The 22,620-nt window shown below is 37.4% G+C and overlaps 1 protein-coding gene across 2 annotated transcripts; it reads left to right on the top strand.

Moving 5' to 3' along the window:
- Window positions 1-1,984: 1,984 nt before the first annotated feature.
- Window positions 1,985-20,796, top strand: EXO1 (exonuclease 1). 2 transcript variants are annotated; one of them, XM_030035543.2, is made up of 14 exons: window positions 1,985-2,149; window positions 3,854-3,973; window positions 4,888-5,011; window positions 5,806-5,943; window positions 6,157-6,369; window positions 8,140-8,327; window positions 9,179-9,275; window positions 9,865-10,081; window positions 11,135-11,255; window positions 11,298-11,390; window positions 12,642-13,125; window positions 13,652-13,753; window positions 17,854-18,047; window positions 19,893-20,796. In XM_030035543.2, the coding sequence occupies exons 1-14, from the start codon at window positions 1,989-1,991 to the stop codon at window positions 20,032-20,034; spliced, it is 2,394 nt and encodes a 797-aa protein (XP_029891403.1). In that variant the 5' UTR covers window positions 1,985-1,988; the 3' UTR covers window positions 20,035-20,796. The 2 variants fall into 2 exon arrangements, with proteins under 2 accessions (XP_029891403.1, XP_029891402.1); XM_030035542.2 differs by having other exon boundaries at window positions 11,135-11,390.
- The last annotated feature ends 1,824 nt before the right edge of the window (window positions 20,797-22,620 follow it).

The raw sequence follows: 22,620 nt of genomic DNA, 5'->3' as shown, positions 1-22,620 counted from the left end.
TCCCCACTGACTGAGTTAGCTACAGGACTCCATCCTTTGTCCTGCCAAAATTCCGTGATGACCTTTGATTCCAGTATACTTGACGTTTATAATTTTCATGTTCATTGTTATTATCTATGTGCTGTCTTCAGCTGCATGTCATGGATCCTTTGCTGTAATTGAACCGATCTGGAGCAATCACAGTGAAGAACATTGTCAGAAATGGATTGTTCAGTATGACTGTCATCTCAAAATGACTCATTCGGAATACAGGTTACAGCAACAGTACAAACTGATGGTTACTGTATTCAAGTTCCTTATTCATATCTCTACTTAGACAAGTAACTTACTTACTGGTGTTTAGCTTCTTTACATATAAATATTGTAAGAAAGCAAGACACAAATACATGCTTTCTCCTACGGTGGTTTCTCTGCTGGTTTTGTTGGTTTTTTTTTTTTTAGTTGATAACTACCTGAAAAACTTTTCTATATACCAGGGTACAGATGTGACAAGACAGCAAGGACAAAAAGAAAGAACTGAAAATAAAGGCTGAATACTATGACGACACAATCTTTCCGGGATGTTGACCATAATTTTCTCCACTAGCAACTTAGTGGTTATAAAAAATTTGCATTAGGAAGTATTGCCAACACTAAGCTTTCAAACACGGACGAGTAGGTCACAACGTAAGGAAGCAATGTTTTCCCTTTTTCTACACTCTGCTGACAGACAGCAGAACTGAATTTGGCACGGGCCGTGCTGACGCAACTCTACAGCACTGAATCTATTTCAGTGTATTAGATGCATTTTGGTATTTTTGCAGACGCTTGAATTAGCTGCGCTTCCTCTGCCAGCAGCAAATTTCATGGTTTACCCTTTAACGTCACGCCCCGTCAGAATCCCCTTCCCCAGCACTGGTGGCCGTCCCACAAACACTCCCTCCTTACACCCTGATCTGCCAAGCTCGGTTTCAAACGAAAGAGCAGGTTCCGGTAAGACTCCCGGTACCCAACCCGAGAGCGAGTCCCGAACGACCGCGACGTCCCCGTCAGTTTGCCCGGGGAGCCGAACGCCCGCCCCCGGGGCCGCGGCGAACCCGAGGGACGAGCGGGGCGGGGCGGGGCGGGGCGGGGCGGGGCCGCCGCACGGGGGTGGAGCTCGCGCCCAAACGGCCTCCCCGCCCCCCGCGGAGCATGCCGGGTCCTGTAGTCCCCGGCCGGGGGGGCGGGGCCAGTGCCCTGAGCGCGCGCTGCTTGAAAGCCCGGAGCGGCTGCCGCGTGCTACGGCCGAGCAGAGCGGAGCGGAGCGGAGCGGAGCGGGCGGGGGCCGGCCGGCGCGCGGGCCTCCCCTTCCTCCCCGCCGTGAGGTACTGGCGCGCGGCGCTCCGCGGCGGTTGGTGATCGCGTCCCCCCTCAGCCCCCGAGCCGGGCGGTGGCGGCCCGCCCCGAGGCAGAGGCGCCGGCGGCGCCATGGGGGAGGCGGCCCCCAGGCGGGAGAGCTGCCTTAGACCCTCTCGCCCCCGGGCAGGTTCCGTTCCCGGTGTCGGTACTTGCGTGCCCCTCGGGGGGAGGCCGTGAGGGACGGCGCGGGGCGGGCGGGCGTCGCTGAGGCCCCGCCGGCCCCTGAGCCCCTGACCGAAGTGGGGGAAGGGGGCCGTGCCTGGCGCTCCTTGTGCCCCCTCCCGGCCCCGCTGTCTGTCGGGGAGCGTGCGCGGGGCCTGCTGACCCCCCCCCCCCCCCTCCGCCAGCCGCCTGCGGCCCCGCCGGCGGCGGGGACCCCCGTCCCCGTGGGCTGCGCGCACCGCTGGCTTAAGGGTTTTGCATCTCTTCGGACGGCGGAAAGGAGCTTCGGCTGCCCAGGGTGCGTGGTGGCCCTCGCAGGAACCTCTCGTGTCTGGTTCAGCCCAGCACCCTGTTTGCAGCCTTGACCTGATGTTCCTTGTGCAAAGATCGAGACTCAGACTTGTGCTCGCGCTTTTCATTTTCCCGACTGCAGTTTAAGCGATATCATGGGGATTCAGGGCCTACTCCAATTTATCAAGGAGGCTGCTGAACCTACTCACGTGAAGAAATACAAAGGGCAGACGGTAGCTGTGGACACCTACTGTTGGCTGCACAAAGGCGCTTATGCTTGTGCTGAAAAGCTGGCCCGAGGAGAGCCAACAGATCTGTAAGTCTTTGTTACGTTTCGGTCTCGGCCCTCTTACAAATTAAAGTTTTGTTAGCTTGGCATTTCTTGAGCTAAAAAACAGAGCTTAGATCAAATTTGCATAAGGTCATGCCCATCTCTGGAAAACTGGGTTGAACTCTTGGTTTAGATGGAATGTAGTTTTAATGGAAGATTAATCTTTATCTTTTCAGAAATAAAGCTACACTGATTAGTCTAGATCAAGCTTCACTTATGAAATTTTGATTAAATGTTTGATTGGAGGCAAGAAAAAGTTGGTGGTTTGCAAATGGGTTCAAACCTTTAACTCCTGCTTCTGTTGATATGAAGAACTGTAGAGTTTCATCCAACTCTGCTACCTGCCTTTGAAGGTAGCGGAGATCCCTCAGAGTCCTGAGAACAGGATACACTTCAGATGAGCAAGAAATTTACTGACATTAATAGTCATAGGAAACTTTGGAATGGTTGAAATTAACTACATGAATATTCTATGACCAAATCTTATTTCCATGCACAGATGATCAGTGATCTTAGACTGGCACTTTTAACTATAGTGTGGAGAGTCCTTTCACACTTTAAAATTAATCTGAATTGAGGTATTATATAGCTACAATCCTATTTGCTCCTGTCTTTCAAAAATCATAGTTATTTCTCAGGGGTTTTTTTTGTAGTTGTAAATCCAGTTTCTTCAGTGCTGATATCCTTAGATTCTAAGTGCTCCTAAGTCCCACTCTCCCTCCTTTCCCTGTCCCCTGCTGGAAAGGTTGCTCTTGCTGTTTTAAACAGGGTCTTTAAAAGAAAAAACAAACTTGATTTTTTTTTTTTTTTTCCACTGAGCATCATTGTAATGCATTTAGTGTTTACAGCAACTATTAGATTTTAGTTCTGTGCTGCTGATGAAATGATCTCATACAGATCTGTAGAAATAACAGGTAAGGAGATCAGAGGTCCAAGGGAATACATAAAGTTTGGAATATCCTACAAATATTTTACTAAGGGATGGGCTTGGAAAGCAGTGGAGGGTTGCCTCCTGGTCCTTACACCATCTTCATTGTTAGTACAGTTTGGGGAACTCTCCTGTCTTTTGGAATATTTTCAGTACCATGCTTATATTTTTTAGTATGGGAAGATATGTTTGCATGTCTGTCCATAGCTGTATCCTTTGGACATAGATGTATCCACTATCTGAAGAGAAGAGTGGATAGTTCCACAAAGAGAGGTTTAATACCTCATCACTCCTCGAACTCTACAAAAGTGCATTTAGTCTGCTTTTCACAAGGCTTCGGGCAAAGATAATGAACTGTCCTTGCCTGCCTCCTGTTGTCCTGGCCATTATGAATTGAGTTGCTGAAACTAAAAAGATGATCTATGTTTTAACTAGCAAAGTTTTTGGCAGTGTTGAATCCTACTGTAGCAAAATCAAACTGAATTGTACTTGAGTTCTTATTTCACTTTGTGTAGGAGTAGAGAGCAGTCAGTCCAGTTCTGAGTTGGGAGGTGGAGCATTTTGCTTGTAAAAAAAACAGCATTCAAGTGTTCTTACTCTTTTTGTGATACTGGGGAAATATATGGCCCATTAAGATCCTTGAAAAATAGTTAGTCCTAAACTTGCAGTTCTCCTTTCCTGCAAATAGAAAATATGCAACAGACTTGTGCTTAACAATAAAGTTTATCTTTCTTTTCTTACTTTTGTTATTGTTGACACAGTTATGTAGCTTTCTGTATGAAACTTGTTGATATGCTCCTCTCGTTTGGAATTAAACCAATTTTGGTATTTGATGGATGCACCCTACCTTCTAAGAAGGAAGTGGAAAAGGCCCGACGAGAGTAAGTACTGAACTGTATTGATTTGCAAGCAAAGCAGTATGTTTAACAGTACAATTCATTTTCAAAGTTGGAAAACCTCAAACTTCATCTAGGTAGTTATCTCTGGTAAACTTCCCTGCAATGTAGTATTATTTCATTTAATTTACATTTAAAAATCATACAAACCTCTTCTTAGAGGTTTTATTCCAAAAATAGAATTGCACTTTATAAACGAAAGCACTTTTATAGGGGAAGGAAGTAAACCTCTGAGCATTAGTTCCTGTAATGTACTAAGGGCTTTTAGTTTGCCCACCCTTGTATTCTCTGGACAAAAATATTTCTTCCCAATATAATTTTATTTAAAAATAACACCACTTTCCTCATCTTTCTCTACAAATAATCAGATAAACTTGTTTCAGGTTTGGATTCAGGCCCTATATTATGGGACTTCTCACTGAAGCAGTGAGAATTTTTCACTAGTGTTTTTTATTTATAAATTTGCATGGGACACATGTTTCCTTCAGTGTGGAGTGAACAACTTCCGGTATTTGAAATGAGGTAAATGGTGCCTTCTGTCCTCTAAACTAATAAGTATCTAATGTCAGATACTCCCAAATTCCATTAAATCTATTTTACTGCAACCTGAGAGTGGGTGCATCTCTTCTTTTACACTGCTGATTTCAGTTCCTGAGTTGTTGCTGTTTTCTGAGAAAACATCATAAATTTCAACATGCCAATCTAATCATCCTTGTCAATACAATGACTTAGTTATTCTTATGTTTTAAAAATTATGCAATAGCACAGATTTAGGAAGTGTTAATCTGCAAAACAATTCCCCCCCCCCCTTTCCTACCTGTCTCTTAGTCCTTTCTGCTACTTGTTCTTTTAAGTGAAAAATAATCTGAGGTTGGTGTATATTATTGCTTATCTTTCAGGAAGCGTCAAGCCAGTCTGCTGAAGGGGAAACAATTGTTGCAGGAAGGGAGACTGTCAGAAGCTAGGGAATGTTTTGGGCGCAGTGTAAACGTTACCCATGTTATGGCTCATGAAGTTATTAAAGTAAGTAGTCAATGCTGTTGATACCAACAGTTTTAAAAAAAAATCTACACAGTAGGTAGTATGTCTTACTCTGCTTTTATATGGCTACATCATTACCTCTTCTATGTAGGCAATAAAAATATTGCCCCCTTCTTAGCCTGTAATTGTCTTGCATACATTGGATTATGTTAGGCACAGTTAATAAACTTTATCTTCACTTCAAGTTTATTATGCCCAGTTGTATAAATAATGATGACGTGTCAATTGAAATACATCTCTTCTTACTGCTATGAACTGACTCTAACACAACAGCTTTGCTTTTGCTGCACAAAAACGAAACACAATTTTTTTTTTTTTTTTTTTTTGCCTCCGCTGGTTCCTGAGAATAGACTACAGAAAAAATTTTGGCTGCTTAAAAACCTTCCTAGTAGCTTTTTGCTATCCTTCCACTGCTGTCATTGGATCTTTATCAGAATAGTATTACATTTGTTCTAGTGCTGTTTTCCTTTGTCCAGAATATAACTTGCATGAGTTTGAAGCTGGCCCCTGTGGTCACATGCAGTGAGCATAGTGTTACAGGCCAACACAGGAAAGGTTGTTTTTGTAAACTAGTCTATATAGGTCTAAACTGCTTGAAACTTGAGTTTTGAATACGAAATATAGGGCTTTAATGGGGGGGGGGGGGGGGGGGGGGTGGTGACTAAAAATATCATGGCTTCAGTTTTTTAAGGTAAAGGTTCTTATGCTTTCAGATGTCTTAAGGTAATTACTGAAAATTGATGCAAAATGCTTGTATGCTTCTTGTTTATGTACAGGCTGCACGAGCCCGGGGAGTTGATTGTATTGTTGCTCCTTATGAAGCTGATGCTCAGTTGGCTTATCTTAATAAGACTGGAATGGTTCAAGCTATAATTACAGAAGACTCTGACCTTTTAGCTTTTGGATGCAAAAAGGTAGGGAAGAAAATACTAATAGCCTTTACCTCTCGCTGATATCTTAAAAAAGCAGTTTGAAGTTGCCAAATGTGTTTGTCTGGATTTACTCTGCTACAGTAGATGGGGGAAACAGAAGAGATGAGAATAGCACTCAGCCTCTGTTGTTTCCACCAAGTGCAACAAACTAGCTTAAACGGGTGAAAATTGTTTTCACTTCCTCTTGACTTCCAGGTATTTCTGAAAATTGACAAGTTTGGAAATGGACTAGAGATAGATCAAGCTCGACTAGGAAACTGCAAGCAGCTTGGAAATGTATTTACAGAAGAGAAATTCCGCTACATGTGTATTCTTTCTGGTTGTGACTACCTCTCGTCAATTCATGGAATTGGGTTAGCTAAAGCATGCAAGTTACTAAAATTAGCCAACAACCCAGATATTATAAAGGTAAACTTGGTTTTGCTTTGTGCGTTGACTTCTTGGGCCTATATCAGTATATATGAAATTAACACTGAACTGAAAATATGAAGGGTTCTTGACTTCCTCCATTTTGAGAATGCTAAAAGAAGTATTTTTTTTATCTGTGCTTTGGAAAGATGCTGAGCTAAACTTACTCAAGTGTTAAAGCTATTATATATTTAATGAAATACACCAAAGTAAACTTAAAGAATTATTCTAATCCTTCAAGGGCATATTCTACTTGAGGAGAGACTTAATTTTTTTGTAAGGCTCTGGATTTTTTTTTTCCCCTCATTACCTGTTCTTCTGTTTTTGCAGATTAATTATTAGAACTGCTAATTGAACTCTGTTACACTTGCATAAGTACACTTTTATCTGTGTGGGTGAGGGGCAGGCACTGGGAATCTTATTTGATTCCCTTTTGGCATTTAATTATATACATATGGTTATAGACATTAATATATTAAAAACATTATGGAAGAGAAGTTTGGTATGGTGTGAAACAAAAAATAAGGTAGGTTGTTGTTTGTTGTCTTATTCAATGTGTGAAATGAAAACAAATCTAGTGTTAGGAAATACAGAGGCTGAGAGAGTGGGAGTAACTTTTGTGTAGATAGTAAGGGAGAAGAGAGGTTTTTAAGAGCTAATAAGAAAAATACCTTGTGTGGCTGTCCTGGAGGCAGGTAAATCTAATCCAGAAAAGCATTTAAATATGCAGTCTAATTAACTTACTGTATCTTCTTTCTTAAGTTACTTCTATGCTTTAGTGGTTTTTTTTTTCTCTAACAGGCTATACACAAAGAACTATGATTTTTAGTTTTAAAATGTTTTGTATTATGTAGAGCAGGCATCGAAGCCAACTGGTTTGCTTGGCTTCTGTGGAAGTAAAAAGGAACTTTGAACTTTTCCCATACGAATCATGTCCTTTAATGTATCTCTTTTTGAGCAAAATGTCAGGATTTAATAATTTGAAAAACTTTTCACTTGGTAATTTGTCATGTGATTCATCACTGCTATTTTCCAACAGTGTTGGAAAGTCATGAGTAAGTCAAAAGATACAAAGTAGTCCAACAGTGCCTGTTCAAAGTCTTATTTCTTAATGAGGTGAGTAAATTTGCCTGTACTTAGGATGCATGGCCAAAACACAGCTGATGTTTTATTTGGAGAGGAGGAGAAACTCTCGCCTCTAGCAGTATGATAAACTTGATCAAAAACATAATCTGCCTTCTGTGAAACTGGAAAATGTAGAGGTCAATGAATTATTAGGAACTTCTTTTAGAGTGGTGCAATAACAATATATAGGAGGAGCTACCAGATCAATATGTAGTCTTCTGTGATGAGAAATGGAGGGGGGGGGAATCTGATTAGTTTTGCTTTTTTCTATTCTAAAAACACCCACATATTGCTTATGTTTTCTGATAATATGAATGATAAAATTTCATATGTATTCATTTTAACAAATATACCTTAAGGAGATGCTCTGTATTTCTATTCAGATTTTTCTTTTTATTTAGTGGACAAGAAGTATTTATAAAGAGTTTGTGTTATTTGTGTGATTGTAAACAACTTAAGAGTGGGAAAATAATGTACAAAACTTCTTTTTTTCCTTCCCCTGTTTAAGTTGAATCTGCTTGTTGTAACAGGACACACATTCTACATTTAATTACAAGCAAAGATACTTAATAATTGAAATGTATTTAACCTTTTGTGTAACCTGTTTAAATGAAACACTTAAGCAGGTTTTTTTTTTCTTGACAGGTTATTAAGAAAATGGGACAGTACTTGAAGATGAATATAACAGTACCGGAAGAATACATACAGGGTTTTACACGAGCTAATAATACATTCCTTTATCAGTTAGTTTTTGATCCTGTCAACAGAAAATTAGTTCCTCTGAATGCATATGGGGATGATATTGATCCAGAAACACTAATTTATGCAGGACGGTATCCTTTGTGTTGAAACAGCAGAGTGGGGAAATAAGGGTGAGCAGATGTGGTGTCTTATACTTTTCATTGTATGTGTGGTGTACTTACATTTTTCATTGCAACTCTGCTGTTGACTAAAGCCTGGCTTTTCTGCAATCTTAGAAAGTTGGGTTTTTTTCTTCTTTTCTCTTTTGCTCTGACTTTAATTAATAAAAAACTACAGGGGGTAACTGAGTGATCTATCATAACTTCTGCCTAAAAAGATATGGTAATTAATCTTTTTTCTTTTTAGAAAACAACTCATTAAATACAGGTTATATTTAAACTGTTTGAGTCACTTTATGACTGTCTTTAATTTCTGCCTGTGTTAAGTGTGTTATAATCTCTGCCATCTTAATTCTTGTAATCCGTGTTCAACTCATTCCCTAATCTAAGCGTATCCTGTTTTACCAGGTATCTCTTCCTTATACAGCGAGTAGCATTTTGCCAGATTTGTGCAGCATAAGTTTCAGCATGGAAGATTAGGAAAATGAAGAAAGAAAGGGGACTGTTGAAGTAGTTACTAGCTTTGTATGTTCTTCAAGCCACCTAATCTCTAGCATTTCCAGAAATTATGAGAAAGATGGTAACTTTACTGCTGATGAGTAAAGGTTTTCCTTTTGACTTTCGTGATTTGCCAAGCACTGCAGGTCTATTACAGTTGCTGTTGCATCAGATTGAGCCATGAGTAGTAGTATTAATGCTTTTGGTTAATATTCTAGCAATGCTTTTTAGCACAAAAATGGGAAACAACTAGTCTAACTTTCATGCTATGATTCTTGAAATTTAATGTAATATTCGGATATTTTCCCTTAACATGATGGGAACAGACATTTTGGTGATGGTACTGCTTTTCAAATTGCCATCGGCAACATTGATATCGATACAATGGAACAAATTGATAATTATAACCCTGACACTGCACAGGTAACATCTTTGTTCTGATGTTATATATTAAGATTTTGATGTGGGTTTGTACATTTAAGGAAAAATATGATTGAATGTTATCTGCAACTGACTTGGCAGCGAAAGCTATTCTGCTATTACAGAAACTGTATGCTCCCACACGCATATTTCTCATTCTTTGTACAGGTAAAATCTTACTTTTCATGACTTTAATGTTTGTTTTACTTTCAGGCTTTTTTGGTAAGTCCTTAATACTATTGACAGAAGTAACTGATTTAAAAAGAACATTCTCAAACAGATTTGGATTTCTTCCAAGTATATAACCCTGAGGAAAATATTTTCCCAAATCAGGTTTTCAGAATAGAAATAAAATTTAAACTTTTAATTTTATCTGAGATAAGCAGTTAGTCACTTGTGCCATATTGGAATGAAGAAGTCATGGCAGCACAAAAGAAAAAGAATTTGTATGAAAACCGAGAGAAATGTGGGAACAAAAAAGACAATGTTTGTGTAGAGTGTCAAAATGTCCTTATATGTTAAATCAGGAAATCATATGTAGAAGGCAAAATCATAAACCTATGTTTTGTTTTTTTAATTTTTTTTCTTGTAGCCTGTGCAGCAGAGAAGTTGTGGCTGGAATGACAGACATGCTAATCATGTAAATAGCATTTGGAGCAGAGACTACAAGCTTGGCCCTAATGCAGATACTGTTCCTCATAAAGTGCATTTAGTAGAGAAACCAACAACCAAAGGCATGGAGAAGATAATTAGTGTTAAAGGGCTAAAATTTCCAGGCAAAGAGCACTTGGCCAAAAGGCCAAGGAGTGGTATGTTTTTATTAAAATAAGTATATGAATAACAGTAGAAGATTGTGGGGAAATAAATGATTTTATCTTACACTTGATGGCATGAGATTTTGGGGGCCTAACTCTAACTTTTGTCTATATTCCGTTTTCAACAAGCTGCAAGGCTAACAAGCCGTAATATTAAAGCCTATGTAACAATTAAGGGTGGCAGCAAACTTTTAGCAGCACTTGATTTTAACTTTCTTTAATTTGCTATAAAACTTTCTTGTTTTCAGTTTTAAGTGGTCATGTTTAATACTATCTGTTCTGGTTTTAGATATTTTTGGGTTTAATTTCCATCTTATAATGGCTTGTGAAGAAAAGAAATGAAAATAACCTTTTTCCTAGAGTTGATATTTGACCAGACAGAAAATTTAAAGAATGTTTTTCTGCACTCTTCTAATGCTGTGCTGCCTGTATTCCCTGTATGGGTATTCTTTACTCCAACTTTCTCACTTTCTTTACTAAACGTGTGCTATCTTGTCTTCTATACCACCTAAGTGTTGAAATACACTGTGGGCTTGTAATAGAAGGGACAATTCTTTGTTCCCATTGTGCTTTATCCGATATGTTAAGTATTTTCTCTTCTGCTTCCTTTGCTTTCTGACTATGCTACCAGCACTCCTTTTTTGCCTTTGTTACTCCTGATATCTTCCTACTCCCTGGTTCCTCAAAACTTGTAGTTAGTTTAGCAACCTGCCTTTAAGTCAAATTTAGTTTTTCTTTCAAAGTGTTTAAAAACAACAACAACAAAAAAAAAAGCCAAAACAAACAAAACCCCAAAGCAACAAACATCATGTTTCATTTCAGCTGTTCTTCCTTCAACTCTCTCTACTGTTTCATAGAAAGTTACTTTTAAGGCTATGTACTAGAAAACAGCTGTGTTAAAGACTTCTAAACTGTAATGTCAAGAATGTTCCTACCAGAACTTACTAAAATTTTTAAGCCTCTAAGAGTAAATATGTAATGCTCAATTATCTCACAGCTGGTTAATTCTAGAACATGCTTCTACAGTGATGCTTAAATTGTCTTTAGATTTAGAAGAAATCTCAGATGGAGATCTGTTGAACCAATATTCATTTTCAAAAGCAAAAAAATTCAAGAAGGAGAGTGATGGTGATGATCAAGCACAAAAAAGCGTCTCAGCAATACAATGCCTTGATTCTTCAGGGAATTCTGTCACTCAAGAAAGCTCTAACTCCCTGCCCAGAGTTAGAAATAAATTTGCTTCCTTTCTACAAAGGAAAAACAGAGAGAAGGATGCTGTAATTGTTCCAGGAACAAGAAGCAGGTATGCTTGCATCACATGTTTTAATAAGTAGCAAAATACTATTTGCTGTCCTGGTTGCTGAAACAACCTGAATACTGAAAACAAGAAAAATGCTACCTCAGACTTTTTTATGCGACTGCATTAATGCACCTGTAGTCCTGAGCTGACATGGAGAGCCCTTTGGGCCAGGCATGCTATCTATGTGTGAGAAAGATAGATAAATAATGTCAATTTTTTACTGCAGAAATGAAGACTGTGAGACTATGCACTACAGTCTAGCCTCTAGGTATCAAAATTAATTAGAAATTGGCTGTATTTCTTTTCAAGGTAAAGGTCCTATGACATATCTCAAACAAAAAAAAAAAAAGTAGCTGCTTTGTGCCAAGTATGTAAGCAGTTAGTAAATATATTGACTTATGTTGACAGGGTTTTTTGTTTGTTTCAGTAAAGCCAAACCTGGTCATACTGTAGGACAAATACCTGTTCTTATCCCATCCAGTTGATGCTTCTGATCTCTGCACTAGCACTTTGAGAAGAAAGACTTTGGGTTTGTTAGGTTTTTTTAATTGGCTGTGTGTTACGTGGTTTTTGGTCACATTTGGCCACAGATATGGAATTGGTTTTACAAAGCATTATCACAATTATGTCTCTTATTCAAATTATTTAAGATTAAAATTACACAATATTTTTGAGCAGTGTAATTTTATGGAACAGTCTTAATACTGATAGCTTTTAGGTTTAACACACAACTTCCTGAGCCAAAAGTTTTGTTTTGTTGCATCAAATATTAAGAGTTGTCAGTGATGGTAAGTTCTTCTCTAAAGCAATGCTCAGTTTCGTAAAAAGCTCTGATGTGTACTTACTCTTAGGAGCTGCTGCTATAGGATGGAAAAGAACTAGATAGGTTCTAGTTTCCTTGAAAAGAAGTGCTGAAGTGTTTCATTACTGTTTAGCTCTATGATAATTAATGAATATATTCTTAAATTTTGTAGGATTCCTAGTTGTTTCTCTTTTTCAGTTGAAGAACTTTATAAGTATCTTAGTCAATGAATGACATGTTTACAGGTGCTTCTTTTCCCTTTTTTTACTGTTATCTGTTAAATGCCTCCCTGAGGGACTAAGACTTTGCCCATTGTCAAAATAATTTGTGTCTGCAAGTGTACTTCAAAACTAAAATTGATGGATAAGAGACAACTGTTGGGTTTTGGAGATGACATATTCATTTGCAGTAACTTTCTTCTCCCTTGCCTTCGCCTTTTTTCACTTTTCTAGATTTTTCTGCAATGATGCAATTATGTTTGATGGTAGTGCAAAGAAGGATGATAGTGATCTAACTCAAGATGCTGAGCAGGATTGCCAGAAACAGGAAGTAAAACATGTAGCAGAAGATGTTTCTCAGTTTTCAGAAACTGAAAAATCAACAAGGACTATCTTTACACCTCCTGGAGAAACGCAGAAAAACTGCTTCCGGTGGTTTAGCAGCCTTGTAAATAATTCAGGAAATCCTGGTCCATCTCATACTGTATTTTCGCAGCAGTTTCACCAACAGAGAAGCAACTGTGTGGTATCCCAGGAAGATCAGATTAATGGGGTACAAACAGACAGCGGAGAAGTGTGTGGCGAATTGGAGGAAGAATCCTCCCCTTTAACAGAACTGAAACAGTCATCACAGTCTCAAAGGTCTTGTGAGCCAACAGAATGCAGTTTGGAGTCTTCAGAAATACTGCAAGTGTCTAACAACAGTTCAGATGCAGAAGTAAGAAAACTAGATATTGTTTCAGCATTTGCTTTCACTTTAAATTGTAAAAGAAATTAGGCAGCAAAGTCTTCTCTTCAAAGTGATACCCTGGAGATTATGTAGCTTGTGCTAACAAAACTTGTCAATGCTTAATGTAGTTATGTAGAATGGGTTGACTTACTAGCTTAAATCAAGTCTGTTCTGAGAGGTTTTTGTTTGTCTTCAGTCTTTCCACTGCTATCACTGCAGTAGGTTATAAAAAACTTGGTAGGCTGGCTTTTGCTCTCTGCTTTTGTTAGTCCCTAAAGAAGTCCTTTTGGAAAGCACGTGTGTCACCATAGTGTTGCTTGCTGAAAATAAGCCCAGGTTTTTGTAGAAGTTCCTAGAATTGCTGAAAACATAACTTTATAAAGTACCTATGTGTAGATATAAAAATAGACGTTGTGTAAAACAAACAAACAAACAAAAACTAAACAAAAAAAATCCTAACGAAACACAAACCACCTAACTGTTTTAAAACCAAATTAATTTTGTTTTGATGAAGGAAACTGACTCCAATTCAAAACTCGCTGATGATCAATGTACTCGGTCTCCAGTATTTTCTGCTGTTCAAACTGACAGAAAAAATATGATCATAAAGGCCAAGGTAAGAATTCTTTTAACTTTCCTATGAGCTCTACTAAACTTTGAAAATCAGTTTTTTGCATTCTACTAGTTCATTCTAGAACTTTTAATGAAAAAAATCTGAAGCAATGCACATGTTGGCAAGAGAAAACTATATTCCTGTTCATCTGTATCGGAGATGAGAAGAACTATAACCAGTCCACCTATGATTGATATCACAGCTGCAACTTGTTTGGGGATTTTAAACGCTTCAGTATAAAATAAGAAGCAAAGCTAAGCCAAAAAACCCCACTTCTTAATTTTCCTCAAGCATGCTAAATACACGGTTTTATGATACAAATTGCAGTTGTTCATAATCCTGATACAATCACAAGATACAACCTCACTTCATTGCTTGTATTGATATATCTGCTAGTTTAGCAGTCTCCTTCCTCTTTAACTAGAAAAAGCATGTTTAAATTTCAAAATCTGGAAAGGTTTTAGTTAACCTTTCTTGTTTAATTGTTTTAGTTAAAAACCTTGTTAGACACTAATTAATCAGTATGGAAGAACAGTCAACTTCCCTTCAGAGCCCACATTTCAGTTATTTCAGTATTGGTTGGGCACCCGTAACTTGACTTCTGTGTGGTTTCTTAGATGTCTAAGAATAAACTAATGTCCCTTGTCTTTGTGACATTTCTAAGAGTTTTACTGATTTGTCTAGTTTACAAAACTTCTAAGACCTTAATAGCTAAAAGTGCTCTAAGTCCTTATGCACTCTCATTAGAATTGGCCAAAAGATTCATAAGTCAAGGAAGACATTTTCATCCTCTCACATACAACCCTACTAACTTATTTCTCGTAGACAGGCTAAAAATCACAAGCTTGTCTCTGCTAAACAAGAATATTGGGTGTGTTTTGTATAATAGTGACATCTTGTGGTTATTGTTAGTAACTTCTGTGTTAAGCTGGAATTTATTCTGGAACAACTGATTACAAAAATTGATGCTTTTTCATTAGATTAACATTTTTGCCTGCTTTTCCTCAACAAGGCTGAGCAATGAAATGAAATCATCCTAGGGTTCAGAATTTTATTACTTTGTTTTTCAGAATGTATTTAGTATGTTTTGCTCACCTTAAAGGTATATTGGGAGAATGAATATACTAAATACTGGGGAATACATGGTATGGAAGTAGTTAGGTAATATAAGCTTCATATATAAACAAATTTTCAGGATGCTTGGAGCTCTTCAGACAATAGGAATCTGCTGAAAATCTGTGAGGACAGTGGGGTTAGTTTAAAGCAAGCAGCCAGTATAAGGATTTCCCCCACTTATTTCCTTGGCCATGCATTCCCTCTGCTTCCTTTACGTGTTGGTAATACTTAAGAGTTGGACCAGAAAACTGACCTGGCTGAAAACTGACTTAGTAACGACAACCAAAAGGTTGATCATACTGGAACTCAGGCCCTCCAGACTCTCAGGCTCATGTGAGTCATAGCACCAGTGAGACCACTGAAGCAAGTAGCCAGAATTGAAGAGGGGGGAGGTAGAGATAAGGAGCACCGCTTTTGGCTCAGTTTTCCCTTAGGATTGTTTATTGCAAGTATAAAACAAGGAAAACCTTTGCTGGTGTTAAGTACAGTAAAAGACACGGAAGGGAATAATGAGTTTCGGATTTAGGGAGGAACCAGTCAACCACTTAAAACATAAATTATTCTGATTTTTGTAAGCTGAATAACATAGCTGATCTGTAGAGAAATTTAAGAATTGGGGGAGGCAATCTGGCGAAGTTGTCAACTCCTATCGTGATTCCAATCCAAAATATGAAATGCCTAGCTAAGTCAATTTTAGTATCAAAACTAATAGAAGCTTTTCTCTAACAGATGCCTATAAGACAGTGAACTCTCTAGGACCTTGTAGTTTTTTCTGTGATAGTATTCCAGCTGTGGTTTTTACTGCTAATTATTTTCTACAACTGCTATGAGCTCAGCAAAGTGGCTAATATTGACAAAAGAAAAGAGCAATCTACTCTGGTTTTAAGTTTCTTAGCGGGTGTTTGACATGCAGCTTTGCCTACTTTTGGGTTAGTTAAGTTATAACCGGTGTAATTCAGCACCACAAAGAAATAAATGTAGGATTACAGGTGACTTCACACATGTTGCAAAATGGTTGAGGTGATAGATATACAGCAAAATACTATAAAGCAGGGAGGTTTAGGATTTTATTTTTATTCTTGCTAGTATTCCTGTTACAATTTTTAGCCTAGATTTTAAACTTTTTTCCAAAATTTATTTGGGATTCCAAGATCTGCTTAGTCTATTCAAGTAGAAACAATGTCACTTCAATAAAAACTATATAACAAGCGTGTGTGGTGGTGGGATGACAAAATGCAGTGTCCTTTTGGAAAGAACTGAGGTATGAGTTCTCTTTGAAGAAAAGGCTGCCAACATCTTTTATTTGAAGAAAAAAAGTGTTAGGTGATCAATAGCAAATACTTGCATGAGGAAGAGCTATTTGTGTTTGTTAAGTGAAACATGTGAAGTAGGCAGAGTGTGCCATCTTCTAAAGATGATCCAGCAAAATAGAAAAGATAATTCATTTAGAGCAAAATGCTTTATTCTTAACATTATCCAAATGGGAAGTATTTACAACCTAGGTGTCCCAAACTAATCTTATGTGACCAACTGTAAAATAAGAACTTCCTACAACTGTAGACAGTCACCATCTCTTCTGCAGGTATTGTATTTTGATAGTTATGTTTTGGTCCTTGTAATGACAGACAAAAGCTTAAAATAGAAGGCTAGAAGTGAGTGATCACTTAGAAGCTGATAATTGTGAGTAGTTCATATTCTACAAAGAAGTGGCAGAATGGATCAAACAGTAAAATGTTCTAGTGCTTCCAAATGGCTACTTCCCAAAAAAACTGGGGAAAACGATAAGCGTATGTAAGACATAAGAATATGATGGAAAATGGCCTTTTGCCACTTGTGAGCTTATTTGGTAAAGAAAGTTTTCACTTTGTCTAAAAGCACATTACATGTATGTAATCATTGTGCTATGATTATGCATATATAGTACAAATGGGAAGAGAATGATTAAATAGATAGCAATAGGTATAACTTTTAATTTAAGAAATGTGGTAAGCTACTCAGAAGAAAAAGACCCTGCAGATTGGGCTTCAGTGTGTTTCTTCTGTTGTTAAAATAAACTCATTACTTCTTGTGCATGAAGTTCGAGAAGGCAAAAATGATCAACAATGTTATATCAGTATTAGAAAGTGTGATAGCAGCAGTCTGAGCAGCTATTAGCCAGTCAGCCTGATATTGACCCCAGAAAAATGACAGGAATATGAGAGATTGTGGTTAGGGATGAGGATGTGAAATGTAAAAATGACACTGAATGGCATAATTATAGGAATTAGGTCATGTCAAAATGAGTTTCATGTACTTGTAAATATGAAAAAACAGATTCAGTGCTTGGAAAATAAGTGAGTTGAAAATGAGGCACACATTTTTTTAATAATAGGGGTGGTGAATAGCTAGAATAAATTATGTAATGAAGCCATGTATTTTTTTTTAATTGATATGTTCAAACTTAGGACTAGTTGCATTTGAGAGAGAGATTCTGGCCAAGAACAGCTGTTTTGAGTTCTAGGTACAGAAACTAGATAAGAAGGTCCAACTAGAGGTCTAATGATCCTTGGGGTAATCATACTGGTATCTGCTTAAATTTCATGAAAAATGGAGTCATAGGTATCAAAGTGATACCAGAGAGTAGCTTCTCTTAGAATTCTGAAAGCTGACATGGCAGAGTTTTTGTTGTGCTCTTATGTAAATGGCTGAGAAAATAAATATTCAATAGACCTTAAAAACTCCATTGAAAAGAAATGTGTATTCACAACCTCTTGGAATACGAAGAGTGGTTTGCCAGGTCTTACAGCTGCATTGTCTAACGTTTTTGAGATGACACTTTTTAGATTATAGAAGCTGTCTAAATATACTTTGTCGTGGCAATTCAGATTGCATTATCTCAACACCATGTAAAGCACTTTATTTTTTTTATTATAAGCTTTGCAGCATAGTATCTGTTGCTTACAGGTTGTCATTTTAACCATTTGTGCTGTAATATTAAAATCTCACAGGTTCCTGGTTTACATAAATCCAGTTGTATAGGGTCGCGTATTGTAACAAAGCTCAAGCCATTGATACCAGCTAAAGTAAGCGGATTAAGCAGGAAACTGTCACCTGTGCAGAAGAGAAATCACTGTGATGCTGAAAATAAGCTGGGACTGCAAGCCACCATTAGTGAACTCCGGAAAAACTTCCAATTTAAAAGGTGTGTTGCGTTAACCCTTTACTTAGCACCCTGTATACTTTTTTCCCCAAAGAAACAATTTTCAAAGCGGACTCTACACATCTCCTCCACACAATTCAATAAAGATCATAGCTTAAGATAGATATTTTCTATGTACAATTTTAGTTTCCTAAGCTTGATATAACCATGAAGTATGATTTGTGGTAAATATGCTCTTTTTTCTTTCTAATCAGGAAAAGCTCTCAGCTAAAATTCATTTATTGAAGTAGTGCATTTAGGTTAACATAATTTATGTGAAAATTAATACCATTGTTTGACAACAAATATCAAAAGACTTTTCTTAGTGTAAGTGAAAAAGCTGCATAAAAGTTGCCAAACTTAATTGAATGCAAGGTTGTTTCTATTTAACTTTATGTGCCTCTTACATTTTGAGATGGCTGATTGTCAGAACTGTTCTGCTTTCAAGATGATGGTGAACTGATGGAATATTTCTGTTAGCTGAAGTCTCTGGTTACAAGAGACATTTTTGCACATTATAAAATACTATTGTTTTCCCTTGAGCAGATGACTTGGCTAACTTGAAGTTTCTGCAAATATCTTCAAGGTTTGAACTTGAAGGACAATGATTATTTTAAAAATAAAGAGTGTAGGTATTCTAACTTACGCTATTTCCATGGCTCAGGTAAAAAAGTCTTGATGGCAAAGCTTTCCCAGCTCCAAGTAGCAATCTTAACTTTGAATAAATAAGTTATTTAAATAAAATTATTATTCTCATTAACCTGAAGCAAAACGTGAATAAGACTTAAAGTATTCTCTTTGCACTGAGCAGTAAATATAAGACTGGTGAGCATTTGTTAAGTCAGATGATGTATTTTAGTAAGCTTGGGCCTTATGGTAGGCTATTTTAAACATACAACTGATTTCTGTTTAGGAACTATTACTTGTGATATTAACATTTTTAGAAATCTTACTTTTTGTTATCCTCTTGGTGTGGGTTAAGAATGACAGTTTCAAAGAGGAAGTAGAAGTGTTTGTATATGTATTGCTTGAACTCTAATTGGGAATGTCTGACCGGGATTGGTCACAGGGAGAAAATTCATATATTTTGATTTATCAGAATACAAGCAAATAAAACAGAGTGAGCCTAGATGGCACTCTGTTCCTTTTTCTCTGCTGATGGTTGCAAGACTCTGGATCCCAACATCCACATTTTATCCATCCAGCTCTGGTTGGTCTGTAACTTCTGGGTATATACTGGGGATATATATTTTTGTATATATTACTTCTATGTAGATAAAGTACCTGTTTATTAGCTTTTAGGGGATTCTTTTCTTAATTTATTTCACGAAAAGATTTTTCTCACTGCCAGGACTTACTTAGCTCTGACTATTCTGTTTATTGTTTTTTCAGATTTTAAAATGTTTCTAAATTAGCCTTATCTTAAGAATTATATTGCCTGATGGCAAATAAATCACGTGGGACACTAATCTGTTCTGTCCTAATGTCAAGACTCAGGGGTTATATATGAAACTATTCAGCAGACTGAAATGTTAAGGAAGCATGTACAACCCAGAACAGGATGGGGTACTACAGTCTTTCAGATATAAAGCTAATAACTGTCATTCTGTTACAGGGTAACTGGAACAGTTGAAATCACTTTCAGTGAAGTTGTTCAGTTGTAGTGTAATTGAAATTAAAACTTCCCATCACAAATTTTTATTTTGAGCTTGTTCATAGATGAGTGGGTAGTTAGGTGAGGGGTCTTGCTTTGTTTTAACTGGTATGTTCTTACAGGCCTGTGGTTAGAAATATACAATATCATAACATTCTTTGGTTTTGTTTTGTCTTTGGATTTTTTTTGTGCAGACAGTATGAAAAACTTCCTTCTTGTAAAAAGTCGGATCCGTTGTCTCCAATCAAAGATAATATACAGCTCACTCCAGAAACAGAAGAAGAAATCTTTAATCATCTGGAACGTAGTCATGTTCAGAGAGCTATATTCCAATGAACTGTATGCTATGCACAATAGGATGCATCTTTTAATCATTGTCAAAATTTACCTTCTGGATACTTCATCAATATAGAAAAGATGCTTTGAAAACCAACTATATATTTTAGTCTGAGTAGTGATTTGTCATCTATTTTATAAAAACGTGAGTTGAAAGGTACAGTTCTATATTGACTGGAATAAAATCCTTCAGTTGCCTGTGTTCTCTTAGTCAAAGTCTCATGTTAAATTTTTGTCCAAACCTTTTTCAGCTGCCTCTGGGCATTTTATGTAGGTCACATATGCAATCCCAAGTTTCTACAACAGCTATAGCTTTGCCTTTGCACAACAGCAGCAGAACAAGTTTGTGTCTTAATTTTTAATAGTTGATAACTTTTTTTTTGCCTCTTCCTTCCTTCTTTCCTCTTGAGCTTAATGTGGCTCCAAGACAGAAGTAAAACTGCTGTTCAGTGTTCATAACAGCCTTCACTGTACTTCCATCACTGTGGCAACTATTTCTGTTCCCTCTAAGGTAAGATCTGCTGTCTCAACAGTTAGCTTTGTTTGATACAGTCATGTTACTGGTGGGAATAACTTGGAGACTGCAGAAAGGAGCATCACAAACATTTTGTCCCCAAAGTCTCACATTAGTAGAATGATATCTGAAGAAATACAGTGTGTTCTTCTGTTTCACCTGCTCTTTCCACATTTGTAGTCTTATCCAGCATCAGACACACAAAATATTAGTCCTCTGAGCTAAGGGTCACAGAAGAGTATTGTCCTCACAACAAACCAAGCTTCAGTCTTCAACAGCCAATCAACTAAAGGGAAAGAATCCAGGAGACTAGGGTCCTTGCTTTGGATGACTGAATTATGATGAAATACTGTGATGGGATTTCAGACTTGTAGCTTTAAAAATCAGGATTTGAGTCAATCTAAAGATATGTCTAAATTTTTTTCCTTTTTTTTTAGGAGAGGATAGTATCTCTTTCGGCAGCAGATGAAGGTACAAAAGGATATCTTAACCTGTGAAAAGTATCCTTTCCATTCCCGAGATGAATACGTCCCCTCCATCTTTGAGCTTTTGTCAAAAATTTAAAGTTTGAAATTGACCTATGGGAGGCAGGGTGGTTTGTTGGTTTTTTTTTTAATTGCAAGGTACTTTTTTTCTCCTTAAGAGAATTAGCATCTCTGAAACTAAGGTGACCAGCTGCATTAAATGACAAAGAAGCTGCTTACAAGAGTAGGTTATGTGTACATTTGTGGGAGTAGTCCTCTTATTTCTACATTTGTGTTGAAGGCATGGTATATAAGGAATTGAAGCAATGATGCTCTAGGAAGGCTTCCTCTCATGTGCACCACCAGAAAATCCCTACTCCTGAAAAGCAGGGTTTTTAACATTGATCTTCAATGAGAATTTTTATCTTTGGTATGATGTGACAAATAAAAGCTAGTAATAAATGTTTCTGTATTTCCAGTCATAGAACTATTGCCTAGAATAATTTTTTATGTACTGCTACAAATATATTAATGACAGAATGAATTTTTGAAGGGAAAACAAAAATAATTTGTTTTCCTCCATTGCTTATTTATCAGTGTGGGAGTTGCAAGGTTACTTTGTACAGTCCATCCTTGCCTGTTGCCTGCGTCTTCAGTCAAGGAGCCACTTGTTCCTGCTTTAATGGATCATCAGAAAAGACAAAGTACTCATGTTTGTATTTTCAAGGACAGGTAATTTTAAGGGAGTGTAGGACATCTTACATGCAAGCTACATGCATGAAAGCAGTACTGCCTCTTAATTCTGTTACCTGCAAATACTGCCTTACCTGTTCTTGTAGTTCATTTATTGAAAAAAACATCCCTTGTTTTACTGTAGCTTCTTTGAAGAGAGAATAAGAGGAAATGAAGCAAATGTTTTCATACATCCATATTGACACTATTTTGTCACAAATGGGTGCCCTGGTTTTTTTCCTGTATATTCCTCTCCAGACAGGAGAGTAAAAATATAATTGACAATGCCTTTAAAGGCATAGGGTGTGTAACAACTTGCTGGAGTGCTATTTCAATGGCAGGTATTAGGGGAATTATTCAAGCAAAAGTGCTTCTTGATAGTATTACATTGTACGGTCTTAAAGTAGATTTCTTGAAAATGCTTTAGTATAGTTTCTGGTTTGTGCTTTGGAGGTCTTGGGTTCTGACTTCACACTGTAGGAGGTTCTTTTCAGAAAGCAGCTAGTAGAGGCCTTTATTACATTACATGTAAGTATATAGTACATGTAAACATATAATAGCATGTAAGTTTTGTAGTTAAGTGTGGTGTTCTTGGGTTGGTGTTTGTTTTATGAAAGATACAATAACCTATATGCAAATGAATTTGTGCAAGGCTATTCCTGAGTTAAAATTGACTCTGCCTAAGGTAATATTCCATAGTAACATAGTAACATAGTAAAAGTTATTCAGTATCAAAATAGGAGAAATTGTTACAAGTTATGAGGGGGGGGGTAAGGTAAAATAAACATGCCCCAATGAAAAGAAGAAACAAGAAAAAAAGAAAAAAAAAACTTGGAGAGAAGGAGGGAGAGTTTGATTGTCTTAAAAAGCAGGCAT

Source organism: Aquila chrysaetos, chromosome 13 (genome assembly GCF_900496995.4).
Source record: "Aquila chrysaetos chrysaetos chromosome 13, bAquChr1.4, whole genome shotgun sequence".
NCBI lineage: Eukaryota > Metazoa > Chordata > Aves > Accipitriformes > Accipitridae > Aquila > Aquila chrysaetos.
This window is presented reverse-complemented; position numbering and strand designations above follow the sequence as displayed.

Bases quoted from the DNA above. Each gene is read 5' to 3' on its own strand.
- EXO1 (XM_030035542.2), top strand. From the start codon at position 1,989: ATGGGGATTCAGGGCCTACTCCAATTTATCAAGGAGGCTGCTGAACCT. The intron at 6,370-8,139 runs GTAAACTTGGTT...TTTTCTTGACAG, and splicing joins ACAACCCAGATATTATAAAG to GTTATTAAGAAAATGGGACA. The intron at 18,048-19,892 runs GTGTGTTGCGTT...TTTTTTGTGCAG, and splicing joins AAAAACTTCCAATTTAAAAG to ACAGTATGAAAAACTTCCTT.